Genomic DNA, 19577 nt, shown 5'->3' with positions numbered 1-19577 from the left:
TCCAACCCCTCACACACGTATGCTGGCACACAAGATAAGGTATTATCTTATCTCACAATTAATATTGAACTAAAACCACGCATTACAAATACACAAGCACACAGCCAGGTGTGAAAATAAGCAGAGTTTGACGATTACAGACTAAAACTAACCGTAGTTTGTGTGAAGAAAATTCTTATTTCTATTTCTATGTCTTTATGTGATGACTACTGCTGGTCTCTTGAGTAATGAAGCTACAGAAAAAAAGGTGGATGGAGGAGAGAGAGAGAGAGAGAAAGAGAGTTAGGGATGACGATAGAGAGTATTTGGCTCTTCCTGGGTAAAAATAAATGAATAACTGTGATAGTAGGTCTTCAAAGGACACTGGCCAAAAGTTTACAGAACACAGTGTCCACTCTGTCCTCTGTTTGCCCCCGGGACTCAGGAGGTGGTACATGTGTGTATTTTGTGATTGTGTGTGTGTCTGTCCCTGTCTATGTACATGCAGCCTTTGTGTAAATGTCTGTGTAAACTGTGTGCGAGTACGCAGTAGCTACGTGTGTATTTATATTCACAGTGTGCCAGCGAGAGACAGATGATGCAAGCTCTTTGTAGAGTTTCCAAACAGCAGCCATAATTTTCTCTACCTGTTGCAAGCCCTGGATTTATTGCATCATTTAGCAGCCTTAACAGTCTAATAAGCCACAAAAAAAGCCAATTTACCAGCAAGTAGCAGCAAGTGCAGTCTTTGTGGAGCCAAATGATTGTGCATAACTAGTGTCATCCCAGCAGATTAAAAAAAGCAGTCACATACTAAAAATGTGCACTATGTACACATTTTAAAGGGCTTTGGATGAAAGCAATACAAGCTGGCAGGTGTTGTGTGACGGTATCTGCAATAAGAGAAAGTGATTTGTTTTTAGCTTGTTAATATCTTTGTGCGGAGGTGTAAGATGGCGGGTAGAATCCCTCTCACCAGAGATCTTCTGTCTCCATCATGTGGACACAGAAGGGTACTGCAGTGCAGCAATAAGAGCTTTAGATAAGTCATCTGTCAGCCCTTTCCTTCAGTCTATCTAGTGAAATATATATAAATTTTATCAATAAAGAAAAGATATTGTTACACAAAAAAACTAAAGTCTTAATTTCAAGAATGCATCACTGAATTAATTTTCTCAATATATAACCCCCTCATCAACAGATTTGTGTGCCAGTATGTGGGCTGAAATTATTTCCATCTTTAAATTATCTATTCAATCTAACAGGAGTCCTATGCGACATCTTAAAAGTGCTTGTTTTGTGCCCACACTAGTCCAAGGAAATAAGGTAATATGAGTTGGAAAAAAATGGAAAAAGATAGCAAATGCGTTTAAAAAGCTGAAACCAGTTACATTCAACATGTTTTGCCAATCAGCTTGTTGGTTAATCTACTAATCAATAAATTGTTTCATGACTACTATTATGATGGGTTTTTAAAGGCCCTACATACCCATTGTCCAATCACACAGGTGTTTGTGGTGCTGCTGTCAGTGTGTGTGAGTGCTGTTGTAGTGTGTTTTGGATAAAAACCTTTAAGACAGTGACTTATAAATCAGTTTGCATTATTTATGTAGTACAAAAGCTGATAGGAGCAGATCCTTATAACTGATGCGCCCCTAAATGTACAATCAATGTGAGGGAATCATGAAGATACTCATATATCAATTCATAGAAAGAACTCACCATCCAGAAGAGGGTTCCTGTAGCAAATTCTGCATATTGCTCTATAGTGGACAGGACACTGAAGATAAGACACACCAGGACCATAAGGAAGCTGTCGGGAGAGAAAAATAAGTTTTCTAATCAGTCATCACCACATATCACTCACTGTTACGGTAATGAGAAAATACATTCAAAAACATATTTCTGTATTTAGGGCATGTTGACGCATGTTGCCTCCGCTGACGCAAAAGCTCATTGTGCATTTTCTTTTTTTTAAATAAAAGCCCCAAGATGCCATAACAACTGTTCAATATTCGATGTTGTGAAAGATCTGGCATATGACTGCAAATATCACGATATTCTAATATCTAATATCAGCCAAAGCCTCAGGATCAGTCAAAAGGAAATCGGTTGGACAGCAAAATAATGAAACAGAAGCATACACAAATTACAATCACATTAAGTTAATTTATGAATACAAACATAAACAAATAAAATATTAAGATTTAGATCATGGATAAAGTATGCAGGTTTAAATGACCTTCTCCTCATAGAGTTTAGTTGACAGATGGCAGAAGGTATGAAGGAGTATTCATACCTGTTGGTTTTAGCTAACGAGACTCAAAAAATGGTCTACTGTAGACAAGAACCCCCCTACTGAGTACAATATATTTTGTTTTCTAATGATGCACACCAACATATATTTATCAAATTTGCAACATAATAACAGAAACATGATGATTTCTAGCCAGTTGCCCCACAAAGATTGCAAGGTGCTCTCTCCGTTTCCTCTTTGTCATCAATCTGCTTGTATTAACAGCTGACAGGATGTTTCCACATCTCTTAGCAACAGTGAAACATTCCGACGAGTGGGTCCATCTGTCAGTGTACATACATAATCTACAAACATAGCCTTGTGGGTTGAACATCCACTACCGGCACACCTAAACGAAGGTAAAAGAGGAAAAAAAAAAAGGCAGAGGAAGGAGGGAGAGGTAGACAGAGAGGAAGATGGGATAAAAGTGAGAGTAATGGCAGAGAGCAAAGCAGGGCTGCAAGTACTTTCAGTATCATATAGTCATCAGTTGATTTACTGTATCTTCTTTTTAATTTTTTTTTAATAAAATGTCAGAATAAGTGAAAATATCCCTTATATTTTCCCAGAGGTTTTTTCCCAAAGTGACACTTTACAGTCAGAGATAATCAGTTTACTATCATTGATGAGACAGAAAACAGGTAAATCCCTTCATTGGAGATATTCTGGATAGTTGCAAGTTAATAATCTACTACTCGTCTGCTTAATTAATCAACTAATTGTTTCAGCTGTAGAGGAAAAATAAAGAAAACAGCGGAGGAGAAGGGGTTGGAAGAGGAGGTGACAATATCTTGCTGATTAGGACCCAACAATTGTCAATGAAGTACAGATTTGCATTTAAAAATATACAATCATAATAATGCTAATCCTAAATACATGCAGTTTATGAGTGTTAGAAAATCTGGGATTATTTGATAGCTACGTTTTTTATTCATGGTGCCTCAAAATTATTTTTATTGCATTTTATTTCCTTATTGAATTCCTCATCTAAAAATAAGTATCATTTACATTTACACACACTTTTGATGCTTTGGTATTAAGTGTTTTATTGGGTAACTATACATTTATTTTGAGACTGTGCTGTCCTCAGACTTTCAACATTTTCAATAAGGCACATGAGGGGCTTTGCTTGGTCTTCCCTGACCCTGTAGGATTATAAATCGGAGTCAGTCATCTGCATTTTCACCCTGTCAGAAATAATCCTTGGAACACATCTTTTAAGTGCTTTCACATGACACAGTGTTTACGTGCTCCATAATGTTCAAGCGCACTTTCAAAAACACACAGTAAAGGGTGCATTATGGTGGATGCTGTGAACTACAAGCAGGATTACATGCCATATGCTGGAGGGGTTATGTAAGTATCTGTTGTTTATCATTATTCATGTAACATCCTGTACAAAATAATGCACAGATGTATATACACCCACACAAAAGAAAGCTGAATTCACTGAGGCCACCATGACATTTTTTTTTTCTTTGAGTATTCCCAAAAGAGAAGCATATCACTAAATCAGACATCCGTGTGAGCCACAGCTGTACATTGACTACCCATATTATCCTGTACATTTAAAGAAAGAAAGGTAGAAGGTGTGCATTGTGTAAGAGATTCATCTCATGTCTGTCCTCTCGGGTGGTAGAATGAGCGACAAAGTGGGGTGATGGAGGGTAAGACTCCTAAAGAAGGATTCCCTGTACACAAAGACTATGACACATTGGCCAGATGGGACAGTGATTTTACTTAGGATTACTACTCAACGCCACACAAAAACACACACACATATATACACACACACTCATCTACAGTCTCTTCCTCCCTCTCTTGGATTCTGCTTAAACCAGAAACGCAAGTGACACGCAAAAGCACTGGAGGATGGAACATACTGTTCTGAGTGTATGACTGGACCCATAAGGAAGCCAGTCACCAACAGGAGAGTGAGCTGAGGTGACATCATCCCCTCCAATTTACTGCCAGGTGACAAATGTGACAAATGTGAGGCAAAGAGACTCAATCAAGCGTGGCACGAGGAAGCTATTTTGATCTTCTCTTTGCTTCACAATACTGGACAAGATGTCCAGTGTTTGCGGGACCGTCCAGCCTCCAACTAAATCAACACGTCACATCTTGAGATGCTCAGGTGAGATCTCGTGGAAGGACACGCTCTTGATGTAGTGTCTTCGACATTATGCGACTGAAGGATGTCAAATACAAACAAGATCAGGCTGCACAGATGAAGAATGACTCCGTTGTATTAAAGCAGTCATAAACACAAGGCTGTAAAAGGCAGTCATATTGCTCAATTTAAAGTGTAGATTTCAAGAAATAAAGGTTGAGCGCAAAATCGAAAAATAAAACAAACAAAAAAATAAGCAGCTTTTCTTGACAACTGCTGCCTTCCAAAAAAAATATAAAGCAGTGCCTGGATCTGCCACAAAAATGGATACTTTAAGCAGATAAGAGCATAGAGCACACATACAGGTCAAGATTCAAAAGGGGATTCTCAATTAAAACCTTCACCACTGTCACATGCATTTTGCTAGAACTGTATTTCCCACTGATCTGGTTTGTGCAGTGATTGGCCGGTGGGAATAACAATCTCTTTAATACTTTGTTGCCAGGCTCCCAGGCAGTGGCATTACCAGCCTTTCGGGAAGGAAGAGGCCAGACAGACAGAGCAGGTTGAGAGGAGGGCAGGTAAAGTCAACTTAAATCCCATTTCCGATTTGTTTAAAGAAGATCATCTTATAAGGATAAGCATCAATATGATGTCATAGTCATCTAGGCCACTGAAGGTCATGTAATCCGCGTGTTTTCCTTCAGCACATGAGGCTATGGGATATGTTTTGTTTTGGAAGGACAGCAGTACATTGCAATATCCATGAGACTCGACATATTGCACCGGCAGTGGGATAAATGCTAGGATTCACTGGACAGGCCATGTACTGTAGCACAAGGCTACAGCTAATTCTAGGTTCTACAAAATTGTTTTTCCAAGCAAGCTCAATGACTATATGGAACCACAGGTAGAAAAAAGTGTGTAGTCTACAAAATATTATATTTATTTAGTTACGTCTATATATTTAGTTCATCAGGATAAGGCCAAACAAAGATTTTCTGAGTGAATCATACAAACAAACATGAAGTCCAATTTCCACTCATTTATTATTGTGTTCTGGGTAAATCTATGTTAAAAGTCCCATTGTACTTTGTTAAGCCCTGGAACCCTAAACACAGTGTTGTGAGTGAGTTAATGATTTCCACTGAGTGCCAGCGAGCTACAAGAGGTGAGCTTCAAAACAGGGTTGCTTTGATTCGATTTCAGTGAGATCTCACAGGTGTATCACACCTCAGTTTTGTAATGCTACTGCTGGTTAAAAGCCTGCCACAAAAACATTTTTTTAACCCTTACCTTACCCTCCGTTTTGAGTGCCCTATTGCCCCCAGTTGCAATATCTGCACTGTTCTAATAAAGGAGGTCACAGTAGTTTGATGATGTCTTAAAGTAGTGTGGGATCATGGGAGATGATGTCTTCAGTATTAAACAACCACCACTGCCGATGGAAATCGACCTGGCAGAAGTGTTCACAGACAAGGTGATGTATTAAAGTTTTATTCCCGTTACTTTTAGTCACGTTTTTAGTCGCGTAACATCTGGTGTTTCCCCGGATGTTACAGACAAGCAGCCAATCAAATGACACCTTTGTACAAAATTACAGATTTCTCTGTTTGAACATTGTAAGTACGCAACTCAACAAGTTCTAGTCAATTTTAGACATTGTATTGCAAAAATGTTACATATTATATCTTTGAAAATGCAAACAAAATATCCCTTACAGATGACTTTAAGTTTGCCACCAATTTCTCTTCTTGACACATAACAGGTTCCCATTAATAAACAAAACAAAACCAAACACATGACCCAAATGTTTTAAGGCTGTGCATTCAGGCAGGGTGTGTACAGACAGTAGCTAGTCGGGAGTGATTTAGCGTTTTCTAATGTCATATCCTAAAGCCGTCTGCACTGACACCACTGGGAGGTGTTTTCTACAGACAGGACAGGGTCACTCACAACCATTAGCCAACCTTATTTAGCCAGGCCAAAACCCCTGGGATCTGATTAAAACAAAACAGCTGGGGCTTTAGCGTAGAGTATTATTGACTGCGGATCTGTCCAGCTCCACTAAAATAAGTACATCGTAGAGCCAAAGCAAAACCTCAATCAACTGCAAAACAGAGGCAATATAAGCTTAGGACATATCAACTAAATACAGACAGCAGGGACTATGTCATCTAAAAGTCTGGGTGACAAAAATGTTTACACTCAAAGTTTAATTCATGCACATTAATAAATAGAGTATGCAAACACACGATTTATTTGCCCACACAGTAGACTGTATTTTTCACACATGCAAAATAATTTTCAAACAAAACACGCCCCCTATAAACTAAAAACTTACAAGCTTTCAGGGTGAAAAGTTCAACTAGTTTTTCCAACATTATCCAGATGGCCTGTTCATCACTGAGGATCATTAAATACACATTACCTGAACAGTAGTTCCATAACCACAGTGTCTGTAGCCATAACAGAGTCTGACACAAAATTAAAGCTGGTGTCTGTCGACAGGTGAAGTAGTATATTCAAAGGTAAATGTTAGGGCTGGGCAATATATTGATATTATATCATTATCGTAATATGGCCCAAGTTTGATCTTTTCCTGGTTTTAAAGGCTTCATAACAGTAAAGTGAAGGTACTACTTCTTATACCTGCCTTTACCTACTTAGTCATCATATCCACATTACTGATGATTATTTATCAAAATCTAATCATACAAATATTTTGTGAAAGTACCAAAAGTCATCCCAATATTGTCCCAATATCAATATTGAGGTCAAAAATATTGTGATACTTGCTTTTGTCGCCCAGTCCTAACCGTTATGAAGTGCTTTTTAGGAGATTTTAAAATATCTAGATATATATCATTCATGTCATTAAGGCCATGTTTCCCAGAATTTAATGTTGAGCAATGCAAAATGATAACTAGTAAGACAATTTAATGTTTGAGAAGCGCAAGTGATTCAATGACCTATAGTTAGGTCATTATCTTTATATAAAATTATGATTAATTTTCTGCTTACCAATAAATCCATTAATCAACTCATCATTTCTGCCTTACTTGATTCTGTGTGCCAAATAAAGTTAGCCAACAACAGTAGCACCAGCATGCTAATATATCACTTCTAGCTTTTTGGACAGCAGTTTGTTGCTTTAAAAATATTTTATCAGTGTTTATCAGGGCAGATGGTGCTATGTGCCAATGGTTGGGTGAGCATTCAAATAAACAATGTCTTCACCTAAGACTCTCTTAATCTCATTCAACAGTCTCATTCAGTGGATATCATTCTACTGACGGTTACAGGTAATACCTTTCATCATTCCTACCATGACCTACTTTTGACCTACTTGTAAACATTGTCACCCCTTCTGATTGTTTGATACCTTCAAAACAAGCCACATAATCACATTGTTTCTGTTTTTCTTCTTGTTTTTCTAGATCCCCTACAAACTGCAACTGAAATGAAAACCACTGGTATCAAAAGCTTTATAGGATGTAGAGAGCAAAACTACTAAGTAGTATAATATCTGTACATTTGCCTTAAACCACTTTAGTATATAGATGAGTGTATGAATGAAGGCAAGTCAATGGGTTTGTCAAGTGGGCACCTTCTCCATTACTAGTTTTACATTGAATTGGACCGTTCTTGCGTCCCAGAATTACCTCCCAACCCTCTTTGCCTACACCCACACACTCAATACTGCCCTCCAAAGCAAAACCTGTACCATATGTTTAAAACTGCCAGGCCTTGGGCCTACCTAGCCTGCATCTCCAAAACCACTATGACCATAAAATTAATTATGAAGGTTACCAAATCTCACATTCAGGACAAACAAATATGAAGTTTTTCAAGCAACATTTACGATCACAATCCAACAGTTATTTTCAGCCTTAGCACCATCTTACCCATACAAACCAGAAAAAAAGCTATCTCTTCAAGTCTTGAGACATTACAACTCCAACTTGAAGATTCTACATAAGCTTTACCCAAAACGCTCACTTCCTACTCCGCCACAGCCGTTTACTGGCCTCCACCTGTAGGCACTGAGTCAAATCCAAGTATTAACCTCACTCACTTTAAAATCACTTACAGGTCTGCATACCCAAGGCTGACTGAACTCCCATTATGTTTACGATATTTGTAAAACACTAAAATTACTCTTAGTTTTTAGCCTGAACACCTCTCTATTCAGACTGATTCATGAACATGCAACAAAAAAAGGCCTTGTGACTTTAAAAAGTACAAACTGAAAGCCAAATTGCCCTGACCATCACCGCTAGCAAACATGGTCAGAGACAGAGGTGCCTTCCACAATGCTCTTTACTGACCCCCCACCTCCCCATCCCATCCATGGAAGAGCTTAGGGTGGATTACACCACATCAGCCACCAGCCACAAACATGGATATTCCATCCTGGCTTAGCTATCATCTTGTCCACCAAATACTTGGAAAATAGATATAAATCTTCTTACAGGTTGGAGGGCAAGATGAATGAATAGAGATATAGTTAGAAGGGGTATCAGACAATAGAAGCAGCGTCATTCATGACCAGTTACTTCACCCAGTATATGTCATATTCAGCATCAGCGACACACAAAGCCAAAGCCTGACACACTCAGCCCTCAGTTAAAAAAGTTTAATATACCAGCAAAACCGGTCTGGGGAAGCCCAAGACAACTCAGGTTGTAAAATGTACTGGCTTGAGTTTAAAAATGACACACTGGGGAGTTATTGGAACAAATGCATTATTTTCATATGTTTTGTTTTGTAGAAGAGAATAATATCCACAATTTAGAGTTTTTGGCAGGGTGACAACTGACTGATGTAAAGATTTGGGTATCAGAGCTGACAGGTACACCTTAACTGCCAAGAAGAAACTGGAATAAGCAAAAATATTCCTTTAACTCCAGGAGTTTGAATTTAACATCTAAAGCTTACATTTAAAATTGTGCATGCTTTTTAACTTATAATAGAATTGTACTTTAAAATGGATCTGGTCAATAAGTGAATGGAAATCAATTAGAGGTCATCGATGCAACAATTATAGATTTTGATGGTAACTATAGTCTGACAAATTCTGGGATTCACACTTTAGAATGCATTGATTTGATAAGCAGAAGTTTTATTGTATTTTGTCCCCACAACATTTTTTGTTTGCTTCTTGTTTAACCGTTGCTGTCTTTTGAAACAGAAATAATACAGAAACCAAATGATGCAGTACTTAATAATAAATCAAATTAAACAAATAGTCAGGTCAAAGTGCAGCTTTAGTAAAAAAATGAAAAGAAAGAAATTAAAAACATCTCCTATGAAGCTGCACTGAAAGCCAAACTCTTATCTCTCTGCTACTTCGAAAAATAATGCACCGTAATATCCCTTTGTTGAGAGGGAGAACAGAAAGCAGAGTGTTTACGGTTACAAAATCTTGACATTTAAAACTGCTGTCTGAAGATTTTAGGACGATATATGTTTTGTAGCAGGAAAAAGCCGCTTGTTGATTTATCAACTACAATCCCTCTGCCATGAAAAATGAAAATGAACAAACTTTAACTTTTGGATAACTGAACATCAAACCTTAAATTAAAAACTACTTAGATATACACATAAATCAGTCATGTGTTTCCCTGTTTGACTGGTGGAGGCTGTACACTATTGGAACCAAGTATAATTAGTACTGCTAATTTGTGAAATGTTCTATCGGTGACAATTAATCGGCCAAACAGATTAATCAGTCAGCCTCCAAAATCAATAATTCAGTATGTTCAAAATACTCTTCAGATCGCTATGTGGGCTGCTTTCCTGCTGAAGTAAAACAAAAGGTGAGACCTGTGGTAAATATATTTGTTCTTCTTTCACCTTTAATGTTCATGCACATTAAAGGTGAAATGAAAATAAATAAATAAATACATGTAACCGGTGGTATCCTTTCAGTTGCTAACTAGCCTTTAAGAAGTATCATAATTTGATTTCACATTATACTAAGTGCCACTTTTTCAATCGTTGAACAACTTCTGGAGAACATGGTATTACAAAACATTTCCTAGCTACTGAGATATGGAAGTGACCTATACAGCACACATCGTTCAGTCAGTAATCTCTTGTAAGCAGATATCCATCAGGAGGTTTCCTTTCTGCCCTTTCCACATAGATGGAGGGGATTCACTATAGTTATTTCAATAATCTGTCCAGATATAAAAACACATGACAGAATCAAGGATTCCAGACAACATCTGGCCCTCTCTCCATTTTCACGAGGATAAACAGGTGCAACGCTTCTTCCACTGCAAACTGGTTGCGGTGTAATGATGTCAAAGTAAAAATTACCTTTATCAGATAATGACATTTTGATTATAAATACTGTCAGTGGAAAAAATAAGGGTTGTTTTTAACAGTTAGTAAGCTGGTCACTGTTTCTTCTGCAGTTTTAGCTCGACCTTTATTCTCTCAAATGATTTTGTACTTCTTGTACTACTACGTCTGCATCGGGACACGCTGTAAGAAACTGAGCTGTTAGATTTGGTGGATAAGAGGTATGGTCGTAATCTGCTTGTAGTATGAGAAGGGCATTTGGACATCGTGAGGACATACATGTTCATTCCCTTGGGTTACGTAAAAGACTCAGAGGGAGTGGCCCAAACGTGAAGGGGATCATTGCCTCAGGTTGTCTGTGTGAGTCTGCCGGCCATTGCATAAGACTCTTTTGCGAACACTCTTTTCGTAGTCTGTCCCGAGTCCAAGGGATTTCTACCCGCTCTGACGAGCTCTGTCGTCATTAGTGTGCCGTGTGCATGTATGTTTGTGTTTCAGTCTGGGGTTGGTAATATTGCATTCATTTAGTGTAAATGTGTTTATATTAACAATTCATTGTTTTCCTACATCAGGAGGAGAGAGAAGGCTCCCTGACAACAAAGTCTGTAACTGAAACTACTTAAATTTCATTTAATTATTTATTCTTTAATTAGTTTTATATGAGAAATTCTTCATTAAATAATTATGATTTTTGTGAAGCGCTTATCTAAAAACTAAGTTTACAAAGTCATTGAAAAAACATACGAAATATAAAGAGTCCTCACGGCGCCACGTGAAAAAATGTTATCTGTTTGCACAACTGAAATAAAAACCACAGTGAATCACACAAATAAATCGACTGTAAAAGAAAAGGTCTATTTTATGAATCTATGCATACCAAAACACACACATTCAATGTGTGTTATCCCACTACCTGTTGATTAGACAGATGTTCTAAAACAGCCAGATGGAGTGATGATGAGCGCATTTTCTGACGTATAAGCCTGTGTGAGCCAATGTTTGTGTATTTCCCTTCATTATTTTTTTTCTTTTGCAATCCACCCACATTTGCACATCTGTGTATGAGTGTATGTTTGGTAGATGCATGCCTGAATTGCGTGCTGGAGTACTGACAGTTGTGTAAATGTTGCTGATCCTGGCTTCAGCGCAATAAAGGCAGTGATGAATTGAGCAACCACCTGTGCGTGTGTGTGTGTTTGTTGTTTGTCAGCGTGTGTCATCCTAATGTAGAGCAGGCCTATTAGAGCAGACCAATTAGGGCTGTCATGAGTGCTGCATACGGCCCTTTATGTCACCCCTCTCCCCTGCCAATCTCTAAAGAGGTCAGGAGAATAGATGGCCACCAGCGATAGCCATCGACAAGTAAGAGTTACTTAAAGGAGTGTCAGCGGGGATCAGTCAGAAGGGTTTAATATTAAATGAAGGACAGGCTCGGGTTCGCTCTCCTCTGTGGGGGGAGAACATTAGAGCCTCAATTACTGCTGGGACGGATTATCCGCAATACAGGGCACACAAAACACACACATACAGAGAATCTCAGCTGTTTCCATTCACCTTTGGTTGACAAAGGTAATGTCTTAATGAGAGAGACTAATTGTACTTCACGTCGAGCTCAATTTCACACAAACAGAGGTGAAAAGTGGTCGGCATACGTGCCATTTTTAATGACCAAACATTAGGCCGAGACTTTGTTTAAATGATCAGGTAATTTGAAGGCAACTGAGCTAAAGAAATGTAGAGGGGGATGAATGTGTTTGGATAATGGATGCTTTGGAAGGAACGGGACCTCTCTGAAGTCTTTGATATTGTTGCCAGAAGTTGCATAGCAGGCCGAAAACACTCCTGGTTATTCTTGGCCACAGCTGCCGAGCTGCTGAGTCACGTCCACAAAAGTGAGAAACTGTGTTTTAAGTTGTGAACATGTGAGCAGAAAAACTGATGACGGTAATGCGCTATATGTGCTCAAAACTCGCCCACTCATCATTACTGTTTCTCGCGGTAATGATGCATAGATGATTAGCTTTTACAACTGGAAAGGCCACTTACAGCTAGAGTTTCTAATATTCTTTAATGACTTCAATTTTTGAAGGTTTAATAATATTTATTTTACACATATGGAACAGCAGTAGATGTGTTGCTCCACTTTGTATGTAAGGGACGTTACAGTCCAATTTGTCTACAGTACGTGTCATGTCACATTCACATTACATGTTTATTACCTCATGGGTGCAGGTGGAGGGGACAGTGGTAGAGTTACAGGTGAGAATGCTGCCAGTGACCACAGTTCGAGACTGCGTTTGAACATTTGTAAATGTGAAAGAATTGGATATTTTTGACGAGGGACCTTCGCATCTAAACATTCATTCTAGCTGTGTTTGTGGCCACAAGAACTACCATGAATAAATAATAGTGTTTTTTGTGCATGAATCTAACCAGACCATAAGCACAGCGTAGAAATGAAAAGGTTAAACATATCCATCGTTTCTAAAAACATACATTGCCAACATTTATTCTGGGGATTGGGTTGCAAAAGGTCATACATTTGCACATCTTACTGGCAAAAATGACCGTATGGCGCACATCTTCAGAATTAAATTTTAAAATTGACCTTTACTGGTGGTAACAATCTGTTCCTTGTCTGCACTGCGGGATAGCAATAATAGTTCAGAGGATAATAAACGGGAAACTAATGTGTATACTACTCTGGTGTAAAGGCTACTGTGATGCTATAACTAGCCATTTCAGCAAATCCAATCTCCTGACATGGGCCCAGGTGTACTTACACACAACATGGTATCAGGTATGACAGGTGCCTTTAAGCCAAATTCTGGATGCATATGTAACTATAGCAACAGGAGCAACTAATCTTCCTAATGCCCTTCAAGATGAGTTGGTAACAGAGAGATCAGGATGCTGTGTTAGCATGTTTTTCTTCACCCAAACTACATGTAACCATGAGGAAAATGAAACAGAACAATATAGTGGCTGTAGAGGTGCAGTGCAGAAAAATAATGCCTTAAAAAAAGATAACTGTGAGGCATCCATGTTGTCATTACCCAATGTGTAATTCAGCTGAAGTTCAGAAGAGGCATTTCAATTGAACATCTTTTATTATCATTCATATTTTCATCTAATCTGGTCTAAATCCATGGGCTCAGGGCTTACCATGACGTCTGGGACTAAACTGCGGGATACTTCAGAGATCATAAAGTTCCTGTCGTTTCATTCTCATTTTTGCTTTTATTGTGACACTGATAATAGTTTTTCTCTCACACTCATAACTTCTTTAATTTGGAAACCTCATGTGCTAAACAATTTTGAAATAATGTCTAAACGAGCACGGACTAGAATTTAAAATATGAACTTTTTTTCTTTTCGCTGTATTACTAGTATTAAGTATTACCAGTATTAAGCAAGTGCTAGCCAGAGAATAAAATGTTTATGTTTTCACTGTGTATTTTTATATTTTGTTAACTTTTCATTTAACTTATTTTCACTAAATCTTCAGTTTATTTTTCAGGATATTTGAATGGAGTTAAAATGGAACATGGCTTCAAAACGCTTTCTTACGACACTACAATCGGGATATACTTTCATTTTGGATGTGACGTTAAATCATTACACCATGGTAAAACACTCCAACTTTATCTAAGCCCAAGTATTTTAACACCAACAAAGGAGAAACAGTGTTCCTACGTGTCAAAAACTAAAAACTTACTCATGTAGGCTATGTCTCAACTGTAGGTCAGCATTTTCTCCTAGCAGGTCAAGTTAGCAGCATCATGAAGGAAGCTCCGTGTTTTATGCATGAGGTTGTTGATTTGTTGACTGTAAGGAAGTGCCGAACAGAACAAGCTCATTCGAGCCAAAAGTGTGGTTGACCAGATGACACTGACCTGCTTCAACCACAGACAGCCAGCGGGCCTCTCCTTTTGTTACTGGGAACCAGAACCTAATACTGGAGGGAGCAGCACTAGATGTAATTAACGAGAGAGGGATGGAGCCACCTAAGGGACACCCCACAAGCCTGTGTGGCTGAAGTCAAGACAGTCAACTAGACTGTTCATTGAACTTTGAACAGCCTTCAGAGCTGATTTAAAGGTTTTTACTTTATGTTAAAGACATGGTTGTGCTGAAATCAATATACACAGAACCATACAGGTACTCACACAAGGAAGTGGTAGAGGAAGCATTTCAGTCCAGCAGGTCTCTCTAGGAAGTTGTAAACATCGCCCTGCATGCTAGTCTTGATGTAAGGGCTCTGGAATTCCTTCTGATGATGCAGCCAGCTCGACCGAGGCAGAGGTGGAGGGACAGAGGTGATAGAGGGCTGGCTGTGTATGGTCCCCGGCGCTGGGTCCTTTGTGTCCACTGGCGAACAGCAGGGGATGCCTGATCCATTATTCACCGCTGTGGGGTCCAGTTCCAGTGAAACAGGAGAGTAGTGGCTTCTGTCAGGTACAGGAGCCAGTAGGACAGAGCGAGCAGTAGTAGTGCCTCCAGCAGCCTCCATCTCCTCCTCCAGGCCGAGTCTTGTGCTGGCATACCCATTGGGCCTGTAGCTTATGAAGGAACTCGCCATCCTGCTGCCATAGTCGCGTTGCACGTGGCATGTCGTGTGAAAGGAGTGCGCTCGCCTTTCCCCCATGTTGCCCCACGGGATGGTCAAGTTCACAGAGGACCAAAGGGGACTTTAACGTTCTGGGAAGTCCTGAAGGTTATGACCAAGATTCAGGCAGAAGGGCTGAGCCCGGCAGGAGAAGATCCTAGCTAGGCATGGCTAGCTACCTGCTGCAGAGAAGAGCTCTTGCTGCTGTGTTGCATGTGTGTCCATACCTGCAGTGGAAGAAGTGACATGAGTCAAGGAGATAGTATGACTGAAAGTAAGCCCTGCCCTCCATGACCAATGACCTTGTTAATTTAGCATCTGTCATGATGAATACAAGACGAGGACACTGTATAGCTTAGATGCTGAACCAATAAAAAAATCAAAACAAAAAAAAGTTTGACCACAATTTTTAACCACTGTATAAATATCAACTATTGTAGCTGCTACAGACGACATTCACGCACAGCAGAAAAATATTCTTACTCCAAAAATATCATGAGATTAGAGTCTGGCAAATACTGAAGGTCTTTCCTTTCAGCATGTAACTTTTAAACTGCCACCATACAAGGGTCAGAGACCTATTGTGCTGAGGGCAGTGATGCCGATTAGAGCTTCTCATTGTGTAACAGTCCTGCTTCTTGCTTTAAGACATAGAATGTGTAGCACCGGGGGTAATCCATGTTTGTGAAATTAAAAAGAAGGAAAATAGAGCCATCCGTGAGTAAGAAATCCTCGTGACATTTCTGTGAACTTTTGCAAATGGTAGGCTATTACACTGTGACTTCTGACCTGTTAAAACTAATACAAGAATAAGAGGCACGTATTATTCCCAGAGCAGACACATACAGAGTTAGAGTGATAGCAGCAGGTCAGAACACCAGGCCTTTTTCTGCCGACACTCTCTGAGGATTTACTACTGTAAAAAAACAGCATCCGGTTGTATTGTGCTTGATGGATGCTAGTTTCCCATCTGGAAAGGTACAACAAATGTGCAGCATGCACTCTGCTAACATTTAGAGAATATAATCCAGCGTGTTCCCCGGCCTGCAACACATTTTGGGGGCACTATGACTGAAATGTGACCTTCCCTAACAGCTACAAAAAAAAAACACGTCGCATCACAGAAGCTTCGTCAACGTGCAAGCAGGTGAAAATCAGACCGATTAAAGTCGCGTTAATTATCGTTGTGCAACTTTTCCTTCACCTTTGTCGGTGTTTTCCCCTTGCAGTCACATTGTTAAAGGTGCACTATGTAGTTTTGGGGAGGACACTTTATCAGAAGCGAAAGATCCTCGTTGGCTGACTTTTTACGCCTAAGCCAACTACAGTAAATAAACAAACTCATTCATTTTCATGATCAAATAAACTGACATTAAAGGGAAACACAGTTCCATACTGTTTTACTTTGTTTATATTTGGCGGACCCTGCCCCTTTTCTAGCTTCAAACAGTGTTCTGGGGGGCTTATTTTACAGAGAACAGCTTGTTTATTCACTTATGGAAAAAGTAAATATTTCGGAGTTTGTATTGTTACCTCATTGATATTGTAAATATGAAAATTCTGAGTGACAGTCCCCCTAAAGGATGTCCCCTTCCACTGCCTGCCTTGGAAATCGATTTAATGAAGTAAACTAATTATGAGAGTAGTTTACTGCCTGAATTGTGCAATGGGAGCTCTGGATACATCCTACATGTTGTGTCTAATATAGAAATACCTCATGTCCGCGAATGACAATGAACCTGAAACTAGGCCTGGAGGGCATGGACACTTGACAAAAACACTTTCCATCCGCCAAGTAAAAGCAAATTCCACTCTTTGTTGACTTATGAACAATTAATTAGTAGGTGGGTCAGTGTCTTCTCTGGAAAGACACTGACCCACCTAGTGTGATAGATGTTGACTAAAAGGATCGGAAAAAGTCTCAGGAGGTAAGAGAGGTAGGCTAATTGGAGGCAGTCGCCCCAATCCATGTCTGTCCTCAGCTATGGCTGAAGTGATGACAGGAGCCACATGCTGCTGTCTCCATGTGTGTAGATAGAGTTTCTACCTTTAAAACTACACAGTCATGAGATACACAATGAACTGTCAGACCTGCATAGGCTGGACTCTACAGTTACACGGTATTGTGTGACTTTTCCGTTAAACTGAACCGACCCCCTGCATGACACTTATCACACAAATTAAATGGGAGCATGTGGGTTCAAGTAAAGTAAGAAAACTCAGCTTCCGTCCACCAAAACACTTTACTTGTTTCCTCTCTGTATCCTGAAAACATACAGGTGTGTTTAATGACGCTGCATAATAAAGCAAATGCTAAGTCAATATTTGCATCAATTAACGCTTCACGTCACTGTCAGTGGCCGAGCCCTGCAAGAATTACACAGCAAAACGTGTCAAAGCAGCGTGTCTAATCTTACCTTTAACTCCAGAAACACATCAAGTTGATATCGGTGGTAGATGCTATGAAATTAAATCTCACAAGCCAGGTCACAAGTTCGGCTTTTTTTTGTTGTCTTCACTAAAAACGAGATTAAAATAATTTAAATAATTTTAAACCTAAATTTAATAAGTTAAAACTGAGCTTTCATCGGTAAAAAAGACAAACCCTAACATCGAGAAGGCAGGGACAGCAGCAGCCTCCCTCTAATCGGCTGCTGCCTGCAGGACTTGTGCCTTTGAAGTGCATCACAGTTTTAGCTGGACGAATGCTGCGTTCACGGGTTAGCGGAAATGTTGCAATCACTATTTGACAAAATGTGATACCCTGGGGGGTCGCCAAAATGTTAAAATGTCATGGTAGTATAGTAAATGTAAAGTAGTTAAATGTTTTACGTTTTATGTTTTTAGTCCATGATAGAATATATGATGTGATAATTATGTGTGATAGCTGTCAATGTATGGTTTCAGTGTGAATGTGTGCAAGATTTAATATTATGTGGTTTCTAACTGTAGTGAGGCTGCAGCTAACAACTATTTCAATCACCAATTAATCAAACATCTGCTATTTGATTAAATCATCATCTTGTGTATTCAGAAAATGTTTAATAATGCCCATCGCAAGTTACCTGATTGCTTCGATGAGTTTTCTTTTAAACAAACAAGTTCTGTTTAAATTGAGTGTTACTCGACATAAAGCCAACACATCATGGCAAACGTCTGTTCAGCAAATTAAATACCACCATATGTTGGTCATTAGGATTGTGGCTCTAAATTCAGTACCATCATATGGTGATAACAATGGTAGAATTGTAAAACATAACCTTTTTGCCACATGATTACGAAAATATTCTGATATGACTTTCACACGTTTAGTCTGTGTCCAACAATACTTTAGCAAGGTTGGATTACCAACCATGCAACGTGGGCAATTTACCTTGGGCTCCGGACTTTAAGCCCCAGATATACTGTTTTTTAGTTGCACACAGTAAAGCATAGGTAGCATAATTTGATTTATGAATTAATAGGGTACATTATCAAACAAGGTGGGTTCTACATTATTATGTGATTTTGCAGCCCCGTTTTGTAGGAGTGCCATATCAAAATCTAGTTTTATGAGCAATAGCCTTTTACTTTACAGCCCATGAGCCCTCATACTTTATAATCCTGAATACATTTTGAATTGTTTCATTATATTACCATGCAGTGTTGATAGCCTACACAAAATACCATGGGGTCCTGCCACAGGTGAAAGATCAACATGGTCCCTGAAACAATGTTTGCCCAGAGGTCCCCTATCAAGTTAATCCAGCCCTGCAATTCAGCATTGTTTCCTGGGTGAACTTCTGGGTCAGTACCTATGTAGGCAGATGTAACTGCATGAAATTGAACATGTATTTTCAACTACAAGAGCAAGAAATAGGCTACAGTTGACTTAAAAGTACTAGGGAGAGCAAACATATCACCAAAAATAAATAAATAAGACAAACCTCTTTGCAAACATACCACTCGTGCAGGCTCTTCTTTTTATTTTAGGTCCGTTGATGCCATTTTATCTACTGTCCAACATTTCCACCACTCCTCTAACCCTAACCCTAAGTAAACTCTGTATGCTTCTCAACATGTTGTTGGTGTAAAAACGTCCTCATAGTAAAAGTGTACAAACTGGTTCCTGACAAACATAAATCATTACATTTCTGTCAGCCTGGGTGTGTTGTTTCCATGGAGTAGCCCCAGGGACATTTTTTACGATTTTCTACCTCTGAAATATGATTTTTCTGATGCATCTAAACGCACCACGTGTTTCAAAAAGCAGCAGCTGGCGGATGGAC

General features: G+C 39.1%; 1 protein-coding gene across 1 annotated transcript in view; it reads right to left on the bottom strand.

The window, feature by feature from the left end:
* Nucleotides 1–17900, bottom strand: part of kcnq1.2 (potassium voltage-gated channel, KQT-like subfamily, member 1.2) — a 180917-nt gene extending 163017 nt beyond the window's left edge. The window contains exons 1-3 of the mRNA XM_084363366.1: nucleotides 17727–17900; nucleotides 14870–15536; nucleotides 1702–1792 (exon numbers count right to left, since the gene is read on the bottom strand). Coding sequence (XP_084219492.1) covers nucleotides 1702–1792; nucleotides 14870–15348 — 570 coding nt within the window. The 5' untranslated portion in view covers nucleotides 15349–15536; nucleotides 17727–17900. The remainder of the gene's footprint in view (nucleotides 1–1701; nucleotides 1793–14869; nucleotides 15537–17726) is intronic.
* Between the last annotated feature and the right edge of the window lie 1677 nt (nucleotides 17901–19577).

This window comes from Pagrus pagrus (assembly GCF_965226575.1).
Source record: "Pagrus pagrus genome assembly, chromosome: 10".
NCBI lineage: Eukaryota > Metazoa > Chordata > Actinopteri > Spariformes > Sparidae > Pagrus > Pagrus pagrus.
This window is presented reverse-complemented; position numbering and strand designations above follow the sequence as displayed.